The sequence below is a fragment of the Pantherophis guttatus genome, chromosome 4 (genome assembly GCF_059756535.1).
Source record: "Pantherophis guttatus breed Tessera chromosome 4, ASM5975653v1, whole genome shotgun sequence".
Lineage (NCBI taxonomy): Eukaryota > Metazoa > Chordata > Lepidosauria > Squamata > Colubridae > Pantherophis > Pantherophis guttatus.
The window spans coordinates 34,128,491-34,144,061 of record NC_142066.1 but is presented as its reverse complement, the minus strand read 5'-3'; the positions used below and the strand labels follow the sequence as shown (position 1 = coordinate 34,144,061).

Here is a 15,571-nt window from a genome sequence, read left to right as displayed (position 1 = left end):
ATCTTTATAGAAATGGCTTCTTCATATTATTATGAAAAAACGAAAAGTTGTGATTTGATGTTAATGCCTTATTCTACTGCAACAGAGTTGGAAACCAATGTTTCTTTTTCTTTTTTTTTTCTTATCCTTCTCTTCCCCCTCTCCCTCCCCACCATTTTCTATTTACAGTAGTTTCATATTTTGTATGTTATTTTATTTTATAACCCAATAAAAATGTTAAACATAAAAACATATAAAAGTTCTCCACATCTTTGTGAATATATAAATTTTAAAAGAGAAAAATAATAAATAAATAAATAAATAAAAGAAGCTGCTTGGAGACAGCTTTTAATGTATATCAGAGGTGTTTTTAATGTATATCAGAAGTGCTATTCAGCAAGTTCTGACCAGTTCTGGAGAACCGGTGGTGGAAATTTTGAAAAGTTCGGATAACCAGTAAATACCACCACTGACTGGCCCCTGAAAGGAAATAATTTTGCAGTAATCTTCCCCTGGAGTGGGGTGGGAATGGAGATTTTACAGTATCCTTCCCCTGCCATGCCCACCAAGCACACTCACCAAGCCACGCCTACAGAACTGGTAGTAAAAAAATTTGAATCCCACCAATGATGTATATGTATACTGTATATAGTTAATTATTTTAATTTTAGTGGTTAAAAATGAATGCAAACTAAATTTAGATCAAAAAGGGCTTCTGAGGGAAGAAATGGCAAACTGAAGATGGGTCCACAAAAAACAGACCCAATGAACTGTGGTGAAGGACATTCTTTGAATCTGGATAAAAGAGTAATTGGGAAGATGGCTGCTGTATGACAGCCTTTTTTAATGAGCTCCTTATCCTCCTGTAACAGCTACTTTTATATGGCTGACAATAGTTTATTTTTATTTAATAATATCTATAAATTAGTTAAGTTAGTTTTTTTTAAAAAAAATTAGGAGCAGTAATTTTAGGTTTTTAGATTTAGGATTACATAGGATTTAGGTTTTAAATTATGAGTTCCGGAACTTATCTGCACGTCGATGCTGTGGGAGTATATTTTAATTTTTTTCTTTTTTTAAAACCACCCAAGGACGCAAAAACAAAGGCCAGCAGCAAAAACAAAATGGGTCTTGAAAAGAAAACTTAAAAGGAGATATAAATTGGAATCATAGTTGGGAGGAAACTCCAAACTCAGACAACCAAAGATAAAGGACTTATTTTAAATAATGGATTCTGCAAGTAAGTCTCTTTTTTTTGCTCTTTCCCCACCTCATAACCTCTGTAAATAAGCCCTGTTCCTTGCCCTGAGTGGGAGAAGGATGACTATTTTTCGCTGGAAACTGAAGGTCCATTAAGAGACAGAGAGGAGAACAAGGATAATATTTAGAGCAATTTTAAAGGAGGCTTGGATTTGGTTGCCAAGAATTGCCCACTGACAGCACAAACAGTTATTGCTATATTTGATCAGCTCTTGGAAGCAAACAAAAAGATTGAAGAATTAAAGTCTCTAATGGGAAACTATATCACTAAATTAGATAAGGAAGCAAATAGCAAAGCCCATGCTTCAAAACGTACTCTTAATTCACAGATAGCTCAAGTGGTCTGGGAGCTTCAAGATGAAGAAGTCCTACAGAGACACAGGATTTTACTCCAAGTTGATGATATTTCTTTGAACAGGGGCAGGTGGCAACAGTTGAATAATACTGAACTCTGGATAAAAGATGATGGAAAATCGGTTCAAACAATTGATCTTCATGAGGTGACCGAGAGACAAAAGGTGTCTGGTGGTTTTGATTGCTGAGAGATGAGAAAATAGCCATCTTGCTCACACTGTTCTCAGGACCTTTAAAATGGGCACTAAGTTCACATACTTCTTTTCCTAAGAATATTCAGAAATTGCTTGATAATTATGCATCATGTATTAGAGACTTGTGGATTTACAAATTCAGAATACAAGAATAACCTGATAAAAGGTCTCATTTGATATACAAAAGAAATTAACAAATTAAGAGAATGTGAAAACTTTTTAACATTGTTTACATTTATTTTAATGAAGGTTGTAATTCACTTCTTTGTTTATTTTAACTTACTTTTCTATTCTCTACATTTCTATTTGGTATTTTTTTTCTTTCTACTCTTCTTTTTTAATGTATATTAGTATTTACTATTGTAATTATAGTAAAAAGTAAAAAAGAAAAGAAAAAAGAAAACGAAAGAAATCACCATTAGTTGTTTTTGTAAAATGATCACTTATATTTTTCTGAGTTACTTTTGTAGTTATTTCCAAAAATTTATAGTAAAAGTAAAAATTCCTAATTTGAATTCTTAATCCAGTTATTTAGCTTTTTGCTGTTTATTTCAAATCCTTTAAACTCTTCAGTTAGTAATTAATTTTCTTTTGTTCAGTGCTGAAAATAAAATCACACAATGAAGACTTTTCAAATCTGTCATTCTGAAGATCTCTAACAGTTTTAGAGTGAATAATAGACAATTTCTAAATGTGATTAGAAAAGGAGTTTTGCAAACTTAGTGTCCTTTGAAAGTCATTACAGTTGCAAACAAGATAGCTGATTCCATCCTTCCACTGCTCAAACCATGGAAAAAGAGTTAATGGCTCAGAAGCAGACATCTAACCTGTCAATTTAGTAAATCCATTTTTATAAGAGCTTTCTTAATTTAATATATGATCTTCTTACAACTTACAACTAACATTGGGGAAAAAAATGATTATTAAGGAATGTGGTTGTTAAGTGAATTATCATGTGATCAATTTTACAACCATTTTTCCTGTGATGTTAAGAAAATTAGGTGGTTATTAAGTGAATCCCATGGTTGTTAAACGAACCTTGCTTTCCCAATTGATTTTGTTTGTCAGAAGCCAGCTGAGAAGGTTGCAAATCACAATCACATGCCCAAACTGTTATAAATGCAGTCAATGATCACATGACTCTGTGGGTGATCCAATGGTCTTAACTTTGAAGACAGATTGTTAGTCACTTTTTCCAAGGTTGTCATAATTCTGAATTGTTGTTAAGCAGAGGGTTGTAAGTTAAATACTACCTGTATAAATTTGTTCCTGGAACCTGTGTTCACTATGACTAGAGTGCCTATGTGTCTCTTATTACGAAGAATGTTCTTTATTTTAGAAAGCAGTGCATTAAATTTATTTTTCAAGAACTCAGTTTTTCTCTTTATTTAACTTTTACCATATATTTATCATTTAATTCATAGTCTTTCACATTCATGTAAAACTGAATTATCTTTTTAATGCACGGTATATGATATACTCTTTGATTTTAGATATTTTTATTAGAGTATGTATTTTTGCAAAGTTTTTTATTGGTTTTGCTCTTTAATTTTCCTTTGTAATGAAAAATCATAAACATAAACAATTTTAAAAATATGACCCTATTTTAGATTTGCCTCAGTTTCAAGTTTGGCCATTATTTTTTCCAAGAAAATATGATCACCATAACTGTGACGTGAATTCTTTAATATAAAACCTTTCACATCTGGTTTGACCCAGCCTCCATTATTTCACTAACAACTATGACTCTTGGAGGATTTAAGTTTTAATTTATGAATTATGAGGAAGTAGACAAGCTAAATTTGGAAGCCTTGCCAAATGTAACTAATATCCATGGCAACCTCAAATAGATTGAGATTGACCAAGGATATTTGCTTCTAATCCAAATATCCATTACTAACTTCTGTCTGGGCTACTGCAATACCCTTATGTAGGGCTTCCTTGATATATAAGGTGGAAACTTTAAAATCTGATAACAATTTTTTCCTCTGAGGTTATTTGGAGAGAACAGTATTTTGGTGTTTGATAGACAGTTACTCTGCCTGATTATTATAGTTTTCTATACAGGGATGCAAATATTTTATTTATATATTTTGCATGTTGTCAAATGGCATTTACCTTTATTATCTGGTGAAAAATTATGTGACTCATTCCAACCTTGCTGTTTCATTAATGTAAATATTGTGTTTAGAACTTAAAACATATTCTTAATTCCACAGAGATATTAAAATGTAAAGATCGCAATTTTGTCTCCCTCTTATAATTATCAAAAAGACTATTATTAATTTTGCTGCTTCTCAAAGGCAAGATTACCAATTTATTTATACAAAGAACGTAGAGGTGGGTGGAAAGTTTAAATATTTCATGTGTTTTTTAAAATAATGTTCTTTATGTGTGGGTAAGATCACTATCAATGTAGTCTCTGAACCAATTTTATTCTAAGGTTCAGAACAGAATATGGGAGTTATGTGAAGAACACAGAATGAATCAGTTCAAATTATTTCTATTGAAGGCTGAAGCATTTTATGGAAATGAGAGAAACTGAAATTAATATTTAACATGATTGTATTGCATCTGCTGTTACTTTTCTTGCTACATATGACTTGCCAGGGTGAAATAATAAAATGCAGAATCAGAAATCCTATCCCGATTGTTCATAATTATTTTCAACCAGGTGACTTAATCATTGGTGGCATTAGTTCTTTTATCTTCGTGCCTAAAGATGTACAAAACTTTGAAGAAGATCCTCATCATTCAACTGTTGGTGAACCCCTGTAAGAGATGATGATGATGATGATGATGATGATGATGATGATGATGATGATGATAATGGCTATATTACACTAGATGACATATTATGATGGTTCATGTTATGAATCACAAATAGCTGTATTGATGCAGAAACAGTATTGATACTGTTCAAATAATTATATCTTTGTGCTCTATAAAGAAAACCCACAACTATAATGCGTATTCCTTAAATCAGTAATATAGATATATTATAATTTGTTTCAGTGAGAAGTACAAGAAAACACTCTTGGAGTGGGTGGGTGATATCTTCTTAATGTTACTTAGTAAAATCTGCATTCTTTTCCTCCTAAATTTTCCTTCTAGCAAGTTTTAACATTTAAATTTAGCATATTTATGAAGAGTTATTTATTCAGCTTGACATACTTGTGATGCTGTAAATTTCAGTGCTACTGTGACTTCAGCAAGATATATATAATCTTGGAGGAAATGATAAAGGTAAAGGTGAAGGTTTCTCCTATCTTGTTTCTCCAGTTGAAAAGGTTTCTCCAACTCTAGGGGGCAATGCTCATCTGTATTTCTTAGCTGAAGGAACCAGTATTGTATGGAGACATTTCTGTGCTCATCTGGCTAGCATGGCTATACAACAAGGCACATGGAATGGGTACCACCAAAGTGGTACCTATTTATCTACTACCATTTCCGTGCTTTTGAACTGCTAGATGGGAAGGAGCTAGAGCAAGTAATGGGAACTCACCCTGTCATGCGACACTTGGGTCTTGAATCCAAGCTGTCAGCTTTCCAGCTGTCAAGCTCAGCATCTTTAATCACTAAGCCATCATGCTTCCAGTGGAGAATCTAAAGAAGGCTAAATTCAAAATACTCCCCGACTTTTTTCCCCCAATTCATTCATTAAAATGAAGCCTTCTCCAGGAAAATAAAAAGTAACTAATCCAATTGTATTCCTCAATATGTATTTTACAATATATATGTATTTTACATGCAGAGCAATCACTGTGTTCAGTTTCACATATGCAAAATTTCTTTAAAATATAGTGAACTGCACCAAAAAAACCCCAAGAAAGTCCAGTTGCCTCCTGAAAAAGAACCTTTGGGACAACCATGACCTGGATTGCTGAGAATCTCTATAAACGGAACACAAGAAAGTTCAGTGATTATTCCATTGAAAACAATATCTAAACTGAATGGCAATCCATTAATTAGTTTACATGAAAGAGTGATTATTGCTGTCTAAGACACAATTTTGAAGAAAGTGAGTTTCACTGCCTTTTTTAGCTTTAGAATTTCATTTGATGTAGCATCTAATTCCCATTGCAGAATCCTTACAAAGTATTATCAGCATATTTTGGCCTTGATATTTGCTGTGAAGAAGATCAATGAAGACCTCCAGCTATTATCTAACATCACCTTGGGCTTCAGAATCTATGAGACTTATGGTGGAGAATACACATATCATGCCACAATGGAACTTTTCTCCAGTCAGAACCAATTTATTCCCAACTACAAGTGTGACATCATGAACAAACTCATATCAGTTGTTGGGGCTATCGAGCCTGCAATATCTTTCGATATGGCAGATATTTTAGGCATGTACAAAGTTTCACAGGTAAGATGCATTAATGATAAATTGTCTAAACTTTGCTTTGTATATTCAGGAGGGGGGATTTCAAGACCTTTATACATACATACATACATACATACATACATACATACATACATACATATATATGTATATATCTGTAAAGTATATTTAATAATATGTATTTATGAAGCATAAATCAATGTGAATTCAGTTTCAGATAGATCAGTTTCAAAAGTTAACCATTAGTAAGCCCTGAAATTTGGATTTCTGTAGTTCTCCCTTGCAAGTTGGAAAAAAACCTCAATATTTTTGTAATCAATCTTGAGTAAATCATAGACTGGCAGAAGAAACCTAAACATCACAATTAATCAGGATAAAAATAATTATATATTTGTTCTTTAAAAAATCTAAAAAGAATTAAAACAGACGCTGTGGCATACTGTACAAACTTTAAAACTATTTAATTGTGGTAAAGGGAATAAAATCAGATTGATCTGATAATATCGATTTAAGATTAAAACAATTCAGAACCACCAGGTTATTTAATAAAGAATGGAGATTCCTGGTAAATATCTGCTAAAATGGGGCAATAGAGAATAATATATTCCATTATTACTGTATTCCTCCATCCCATGGACAAAAAGGGTGTTTTGGTATATCTTTCAGTAATGGTTGTTGGGAGGGCATTGAATCAGGATAAGGATAAAGCCCTACTAAATTTTGGGATTCTCATCTCTCTGCCAGTTTGGAATTTTTAGTGTTCCAAACTTACTAGAAAATAATGAACACAAGAGTATTTTTCCAATGTATAATTCAATCTTTGTATATAATCTCATAAAACTTGCTGTGTTGTTTGTGTAGTTGCTTTTTTTAAAAAATGATGTAGTTATTTATTATTATGCTATATTTTCTTGGGCCATATGAGGAAGGAAGGAAGGAAGGAAGGAAGGAAGGAAGGAAGGAAGGAAGGAAGGAAGGAAGGAAGGAAGGAAAGGAGCCAAGCCTAAATTGTGAAACTTTTATGAAGTTTAGGAACTTCATAAAAGCAAGTTCTGAAGATAATACTAAAGCAAGAAAGCACATTGTTTGATCTTTCTTCCACATTAGAAAGATTCATACAGAAATTGTTCATGAATGCAGACAAATTTGACAAAATGATTCTATATTGTTAAAAAAAAATTCTTTCACAGAAACATTATTTCCACTATAGAAGAAAGAGAAATATCCAGTTTAAGTGAAAAAGTGATTAGAATTCACAAAATTGTACAATTGTGCAGTAGTAAGGGAGCACAAGTACCAGCTAGTCCAACTCTGATTTCAGAAGTATATTGTGCACAAAATAATGAAATATTTCAGAATTTCTTATATTTAAGAATAGAAGGAACACATTTTCTTTTGTTAGACGATTTCTTCTCTTTTTCATATTCCTATCTAATTTTTATTTCTATAGTTCCTATACGGTCCTACCCCAAGTATGGATGGTAAAACTGATATCCCTTTCTACTACCATATGGTTCCAGATGAGAAGTTCAGTTTTAGGGGAATTCTTCAAATACTTTTGCACTTCCAGTGGACTTGGGTCGGGATCCTAGTAAAGGGACACGGTGGACCAAATTTTGAGAAATTAATTTTTTCAGAGTTTTCTGTCAATGGCATCTGCATTGCCTTCTTAGAGCAACTCAGGCCAATTTATATTAACAGCGTGTCTGATGGCCTGAAATGGCTTGTGGAAACCTTCTATATTTTTATTAACAGCAAAGCTAATGCTGTGATAATCAATGATAACTATGTTCTACATTTGAGATGGTTGTTATATGTACCTGAAATGGAATCAATATCTATAAAGCCTAAAGGTAAGGTGTGGATTGTGACCAATCAAATGGGCCTTGCCTCATTCTTTTATCAAAGGACCTGGGATATCCAAAACCTCCAAGGCGCTCTGTCCTTTGTGACTTCTTCAAATGAAGTTGAAGGATTTCAGCATTTTCTTCAGACAAGAAACCATTCTTTATTCTCTCACCAAGATGGTTTCATAAAAGATGTTTGGGAGCATGCATTTGGCTGTGTATTTTCAAAATCTTCTTTGAATGAGGAAATTGAAGGTGTCTGCAGTGGGAAGGAGAAACTGGAGACCCTTCCTGGGGCTTTTTTTGAAATGAAGATGACCAGTCATAGTTACAGTATATACAATGCAGTGTATGCTGTGGCACATGCTTTACATGCCATGCAGTTGGGCCAACAACCACACAGGAGAATATTGAGTGGCAGGACACTGCATCTCCATGATCCACAGCCATCACAGGTAACTTTGTAAAAAGTTGAAATTGTTAGGACTTAATTTCCACTGACATTGAATGTAAACAGATACCTGTTGACTTTTACAAATGGTTATATTTATCTTTTGTTATTTGGTGAGCAAACAAAAAAATCAAGGTACATGTAAGTGTCACTTGGGAGTAAGATACGTACTGGGAACCCTCAGATTAGAGCTTCCTGAGGAAATGGGTATTAATGTCCAGCAGAAAATATGAATACAGCAAAAAGGAAAGGATTTATATCAGTCTAGAGTGTCCTGTATATCACATCCCAGTGGGGCATCAGAGAGAGGGAAAATTGCTCTATAATAAGATAAGAAGCATTCTATAGGATGTACTACTAATAAGTAGATACTTGGAAGAAGCTGTCACCACTGCCACCTACATGCAAAAGGATCCTAACAAATGTTATAGATTGAAAGCCAAGCAATTTGTGGCATGGGAGGAGGTACTTTAGATCAGGGCCTTTCAACCCCAGGTCTGGGGACTGGCATTCCCGAAACTGGGCCACACAAACAAGCAAAGCTTCATCCACGGAAAGCAGGCAGCACACAAAACCACAATCCCTTTTGTCCACGGAAAAACTGTCCCCATGGAAGTGGTCCCTGGTGCCCAAAATGTCAGGGGCTACTGCTCTAGAGTGCTAAATTCTAAGGTTAATGCCATACAAAGGGAACCAAAATGAATTGGTCATTAAGGTGGTTGGATACTCACAGTACTATAAGTCTCTGCATGAATTCTTAAAATATATTGCAGTTTTATTAATATATAAGGAAAAAAAGGACTGTAACTTTAAAGTCTCAAATCATATTTCTGATGTCCCAATGAACAAAGAAGCTTTGAAAATGATTTTCATAGTGTACCCAGAATTTGACAGCAAGTCAAAGTCTGAAGGAAATTGATTACTGAACTCTTGGCTGGATTAAGTCCTGGTTTGAACCAAAGGAATACATACAGTATCAACTGCTCCTATATATTAATTGTAGTCATATTTTAAAAAAAATATTTGCATATTTTTTCTATATTCAGCTTCACTTCTTTTTGAAAAGGCTCTCATTTAACAATAATGTTGGACATAAAATTTCTTTTGACCAAAACGGAGAATTGATTTCAGGACTGGATATTGAGAATTGGATTACTTTCCCCAACCAGTCCTTTCATCGAGTGAAAGTTGGGAAACTGGATCCCTGGGCTAATGAAGACCAAATGTTCACCATCCATGAGGAAGCCATCACTTGGCACAGGACTTTCAACCAAGTAGGTTCTGAATGTAGATAATTTTGCTAGAATATGAGATGATATCCAAATAATAGCCATATTTAATTTAACACAGAAATAATATTGTAGACTTACAGTATTCTATTAATTAATGTGCATCTAGAAATGGGAATAATGTGTATATATATATATATGAGAATATTTGTAACTCAGGGATGAAATGAGAAATTCTTGATACTCTCTGATCTTACTTGTTTTCCTGCAGATGTTTCATTACCCAACTATATAATATCATCGCTTTTATTTTCATACATACATTATTGTATATACCTAATTTACATTATTGTAATAGATAGTGTAATTTGTATATACCCAATTTATTTTAGTGTTGCTACTATTGATTGAAAATACATGCTAGATACATTTGTATCTGATAGCAAATTATTTTGCAAAGTTTTATATACTCAATGCATTTTACTTCTTAGGTTAGACGTACAAAAGATGCAGAGCAAAAAATATGTTCACTATCTTAATTTTTATTTCTTATGATTATGAGTATGCAAAGTTTAGAGGAATTGTCTGATCTGATTGAACCTAATTTCTGAAATAGAAAAAAATCACAATGAATTCATTAATTTTGTTTATAATGTTCATATTATCCAAAAATAAGAAATGTCTGGAGGTTTGGATGAGTTCCACTGAAATATGTATAGAATTGATGCATGATCTGAATTTAAAATTTTTCACAAAGTAACCAGGTTATTTAAACAAATTGTTAATCAGCAGATATAATCCAATCCTGCATAGTTTTGATGTTTATGATTATGAAGAACAATAAAATATCCTATATTTCCTAAATATCAGTTCATCATGGTTTTATATTTTTTTAAAATATTGGATTGAATGCTAATATTTTATTTCTTATTTTATTTATTGGGCAGACATTACCTATTTCAGTGTGTACTGAGAGCTGCCGCCCTGGTTATTTCAGGAAAAAACAAGAGGGGAAGCCATTTTGCTGCTATGATTGCCTTCCATGCCCTGAAGAGAAAATTTCAAAACAGAAGGGTAATAGATATATGAAAGCAATTAATCTTATGGTTATGAAGTACATAGCAGGCAGATCCATAGACTATAAGTATTCAAACTACATTGTAGACTTCCATTTTTCACCAGAATATCAGTAGAATAAGGAATTCCCCATTGTTTGAAAGGGAGTCTTAAAAGTAAAGAGTTAAGGATTTAAAATCTGATGGGATTACATTACTTGGGGAGCTCTGGAGTTACATGAGAATTCTTTTCTTATGTAAATATCCATGCCACATCAACATGACAATGACATAAATTACATATTCTACAACACATTTGCTTGTTTATTGATATATTTAATATATATACCACTTTCCATTAAAAAAAGAACAAAACCACCTTGATGTGATTTACATATGTGTGTGTGTGTGTGTGCATGTAAAATTAATAGATTTAATTGAAAAAAAAAATAAAGTCTTAAGAATTACTTTTTCTAACATATATCACTCTATCTTTCACAAATCAATATCACATAGTTGAGAAACTTTCAGATTGGTTGATTCAGATGGTCTTCAAATTACAATATTCATAGGTACAAAGTTTTTCACAACATTGCAGCATTCAATGGTCACATGATCAAAATTCAGATGCTAGACAATTATACATATTTATGATGATTGCAGTGTTCCGGGGTCTTGTGGTCACCTTCTGAGACCTTCTGACAAGCAAAGTCAGTGGAGAAGCCAAATTTCCTTAACAACCATGTTACTAATTTAACATCTGCAGTGATTCACTTAATAATTGTGGCAAGAAAGATTGTAAAATTAGGTAAAATTCACATAATAATAATAATAATAATAATAATAATAATAATAATAATAATAATAATAATAATTTTATTTCTATACCGCCCTTCTGCCGAAGGACTCAGGGCGGTGTACAGCCTATTAAAAACAGAAAGACAAACAACAATTAAAATAATTTAAAATTATTAAATAATTTCAGCTCAATATTAAAACCCAAAAAAATTTAAAACATCCAATTTAAAATCATTACATTGATAGCCCGGCCTGGCAGAACAGCAGGGTCTTAAGGGCACAGAGAAATACCCTGAGGTTGGAGATCTTACGCATTTCTGGGGGCAGTTCATTCCACAGGGCTGGGTCTCCCCACTTAACAACTGTCTTGCTTAGAATAGAAATGTTGGGCTCAGTTGTAGTCGTAAATCAAGGACTACCTATATATGGATAATGTACGGAATGCTGCCTGGGAAATTCTGGGCACTGAAATCCATATATTCTAAAGTTGCCAACTTTGAAAATAAGTGAAATAATGGGTAAAGGTAAATCTTTTATTATTTTTCCTTAAAATAAAAGGTATTTATGAACACAAATATTCATTAGAAAATGAACAAACTTAGATATAAATGAAGTGAAAACAACACAATTTATTTCTATTAAAAATATTAATTAGAGGATCCTGTGCAAACTTTTACTCCATAAAAACATGATACAACAACAAAACCAAATGTATATTGTATATGCATATTTATATTACAGACATGGATGGCTGCTCCAAATGCCCAGAAGATAAATATCCAAATAAGGACCAAGATTCATGTCTTCCCAAAAAAATATCTTTTCTGTCCTATGAAGAACCAATGGGAATAGGTTTAGTCATTCTGGCACTTGTCTTTGTTCTCTGCACTATTGTGGTAATGGCAATATTTTTGAAGTATCATCATACTCCCATCGTCAAGGCCAATAACCAAAACCTCACCTACATTCTACTTGTCTCCCTCCTCCTCTGTTTCCTTTGTTCACTGCAGTTCCTCATTGCACCTGGCAATATAATATGTCTCTTCAGACAAATCAGCTTTGGCATCATCTTCTCAGTGGCTGTGTCTTCTGTGCTAGCAAAAACCATCACTGTGGTTTTGGCTTTCATGGCCACCAAGCCAGGATCCAGGATGAGGAAATGGGTGGGAAGAAGATTGGCCACCTTCATTATTCTTTTTTGTTCCTTGTTTCAAACAGGCATCTGCATGATCTGGTTGCTCACATTTCCTCCTTTTCCTGACATTGATACTCATTCAGAAATTGAGGAAATGATAATGCAGTGCAATGAAGGCTCAGCTGTCATGTTCTACTGTGTCCTGGGCTTCATGGGCTTTCTGGCAGCTGCCAGTTTCACAGTAGCGTTTTTCTCCAGGAATCTCCCCAGCAGTTTCAATGAGGCCAAATGTCTCACTTTCAGCATGCTGATCTTCTGCAGTGTTTGGATTTCCTTTGTTCCATCCTACCTGAGCACCAAAGGCAAATACATGGTGGCTGTGGAGGTTTTCTCTATTTTGGCTTCCAGTGCTGGATTGCTGGGCTGCATATATTTCCCCAAATGTTACATAATTATTTTTAAGCCAGAGCTAAACAACAGGGAACAACTTATTAAGAGAAACTCTTAATAAATGAAACCTTTCTTTCATTTTTTTCTTCCCCTTTGAAATCTTTAGTAACTTATTCAGTTGTTGTTGCAAAGTCATGTCCGACCCATTGTGACCCCATGGACAACATTCCTCCAGGCCTTCCTCTCCTCTACCATCCTCTGGAGTCCATTTAACCTCACGCCTACTGCTTCAGTGACTCCATCCAGCCACTTCATTCTCTGTCGTCCCCTTCTTCTTTTGCCCTTAATCTTTCCCAGCATTAGGCTCTTCTCCAGTGAGTCCTTCCTTCTCATTAGGTGGCCAAAATATTTGAGTTTCATCTTCAGGATCTGGCCTTTAAAGAGCAGTCAGGATTGATCTCCTCTAGGACTGACCAGTTTGATTGCCTTGCAGTCCAAGGGACTCACAGGAGTCTTTTCCAGCACCATAGTTCAAAGGTCTCAATTCTTTGGTATTCAGACTTTCATATGGTCCACGTTTCACAGCCATACATTGCAACTGGGAACATCATAGCCTTGAGTATACGCACTTTTGTTGGCAGGGTGATTTCTCTGCTTTTTAGTATGCTGTTTAGATTTGCCATAGCTTTCCTCCCCAGGGTCAAGGGTGTTTTAATTTCTTGGCTGCAGTCCCCATCTGCAGTGATCCTGGAGCCCAGGAAAATAAAATCTGTCACTACCTCCATTTCTTCCCCATTTATTTGCCAGGAATTGAGAGGGCCGGATGTCATGATCTTAGTTTTCTTAATATTGATTTTCAAGCCAACTTTTGCACTCTCCTTCTTCACCCTCCTCAAGAGGCTCTTTAGTTCCTCTTTGCTTTCTGCCATTAGAGTGTATCATCTGCATATCTGAGGTTGTTGATATTTCTCCCGGCAATCTTAATTCCAACTTTTGATTCATCTAGGCCCACCTTTCTCATGATGTGCTCTGCATATAAGTTAAATAGGTAGGGTAGCAGTATACAGCCTTGCCAGACTCCTTTCCCAATTTTGAACCGATCAGTGGTTCGGTGTCCAGTTCTCACTGTTGCTTCTTGACCCGCATATAGGTTTTTCAAGAGACAAATAAGATGGTCTGGTACTCCCATCTCTTTAAGAACTTGCCACAATTTGTTGTGATCCACACAATCAGGTACTCTGTCTATCAGATCTAATTCCTTAAATCTATTTGTCACCTCTACTGTATATTCATCAGGGATAGGTTTAGTTCATACCTGAGTGGCCTAGTGCTTTCCCCTAGTTTCTTCAATTTAAGTCTAAATTTTGCAATGAGAAGCTCATGCTCTGAGCCACAGTCAGTTCCTGGTCTTGTTTTTACTGACTGTATAGAGCTTCTCCATCTTTGGCTGAAGAGCACATAGTCAATCTGATTTCTGTTTTGACCGTCTGGTGATATCCATGTGTAGAGTCATCTCTTGGGTTGTTGGAAAAGCGTATTTGCTATGACCATTGTATTCTCTTGACAGAATTCTATCAACCTGTGCCCTGCTTCATTTTGTATTCCAAGGCCAAACTTGCCTGTTATTCTGGTTAACTTTTGGCTTTCTACTTTAGTATTCCAATCCCCATGATGATAAGGACATCATTTTTTGGTGTTAATTCTATAAGGTGCTGTAGGGCTTCATAGAACCAGTCAATTTCATCCTCTTCAGCACCAGTGGTTGGGGCATAGACTTGGCTTACTGTGATATTGAATGGTTTGCCTTGGATTCAAATGGAGATCATTCTGTCATTTTGGGGATTGTATCCCAGTATTGCTTTTCCTATTCTTTTATTGATTATGAAGTTTACTCCATTTCTTCTGAGGGATTCTTGCCCACAGTAGTATACCTGATGGTCATCTGAATTAAATTCACCCATTCCTGTCCATTTTAGTTCACTGGTTCCTAAGATGTCGATGTTTAGTCTTTTCATCTCTTGTTTGACCACGTCCAGCTTCTCTTGATTCATGGATCTTACATTCCAGGTCCATATGGAGAATAGATCTTTACAGCATTGGACTTTCCTTTCACCACCAGATGCATCCACAGCTAAGAGTCCTTTTGGCTTTGGCCCAGTCGCTTCACTACTAGTAGCACTCTGGTGCTACTTGTACTAGCCCTCTGCTCTTCCCCAGTAGCATATTGGACACCTTCCGGCCTGAGAGACTCATCTGGCGTCATATCTTTTTTTCCTTTTGGTTCTGTCCATGGGGTTTTCATGGGAAAGATACTGCAGTGGGTTGCCATTTCCCTCTCAAGTGGATCATGTTTTGTCAGAACTCCCTGCTTGGGAGTTGGGTGGCCCTGCACGGCATAGCTTCATTGAGCTATGCAAGCTACTTTGCCACGACAAAGTAGTAATCCATGAAGGGGAACTTATTCAGTAGAACAGGAAATTTTCTGCTCATTTTTCTTAGTGGAATATTTAATGTTAAATTTCATACTA

The 15,571-nt window shown here is 34.8% G+C and overlaps 1 protein-coding gene across 1 annotated transcript; it reads left to right on the top strand.

Moving 5' to 3' along the window:
- The first annotated feature begins 8,347 nt into the window (after window positions 1-8,347).
- On the top strand, window positions 8,348-13,161 carry LOC117668676 (vomeronasal type-2 receptor 26-like). The gene is made up of 4 exons (XM_034422738.2): window positions 8,348-8,440; window positions 9,483-9,710; window positions 10,613-10,739; window positions 12,260-13,161. Exons 1-4 carry the CDS (start codon window positions 8,363-8,365, stop codon window positions 13,159-13,161), a joined length of 1,335 nt encoding a protein of 444 aa, XP_034278629.2. The 5' UTR covers window positions 8,348-8,362.
- The last annotated feature ends 2,410 nt before the right edge of the window (window positions 13,162-15,571 follow it).

Excerpts from the sequence above, each read along its gene's own strand:
- LOC117668676 (XM_034422738.2), top strand. The coding sequence starts at position 8,363 with ATGCAGTTGGGCCAACAACCACACAGGAGAATATTGAGTGGCAGGACA. Across the intron at positions 8,441-9,482 it reads ATGATCCACAGCCATCACAG|CTTCACTTCTTTTTGAAAAG; the intron begins GTAACTTTGTAA and ends TTCTATATTCAG. Across the intron at positions 9,711-10,612 it reads GGCACAGGACTTTCAACCAA|ACATTACCTATTTCAGTGTG; the intron begins GTAGGTTCTGAA and ends TTTATTGGGCAG.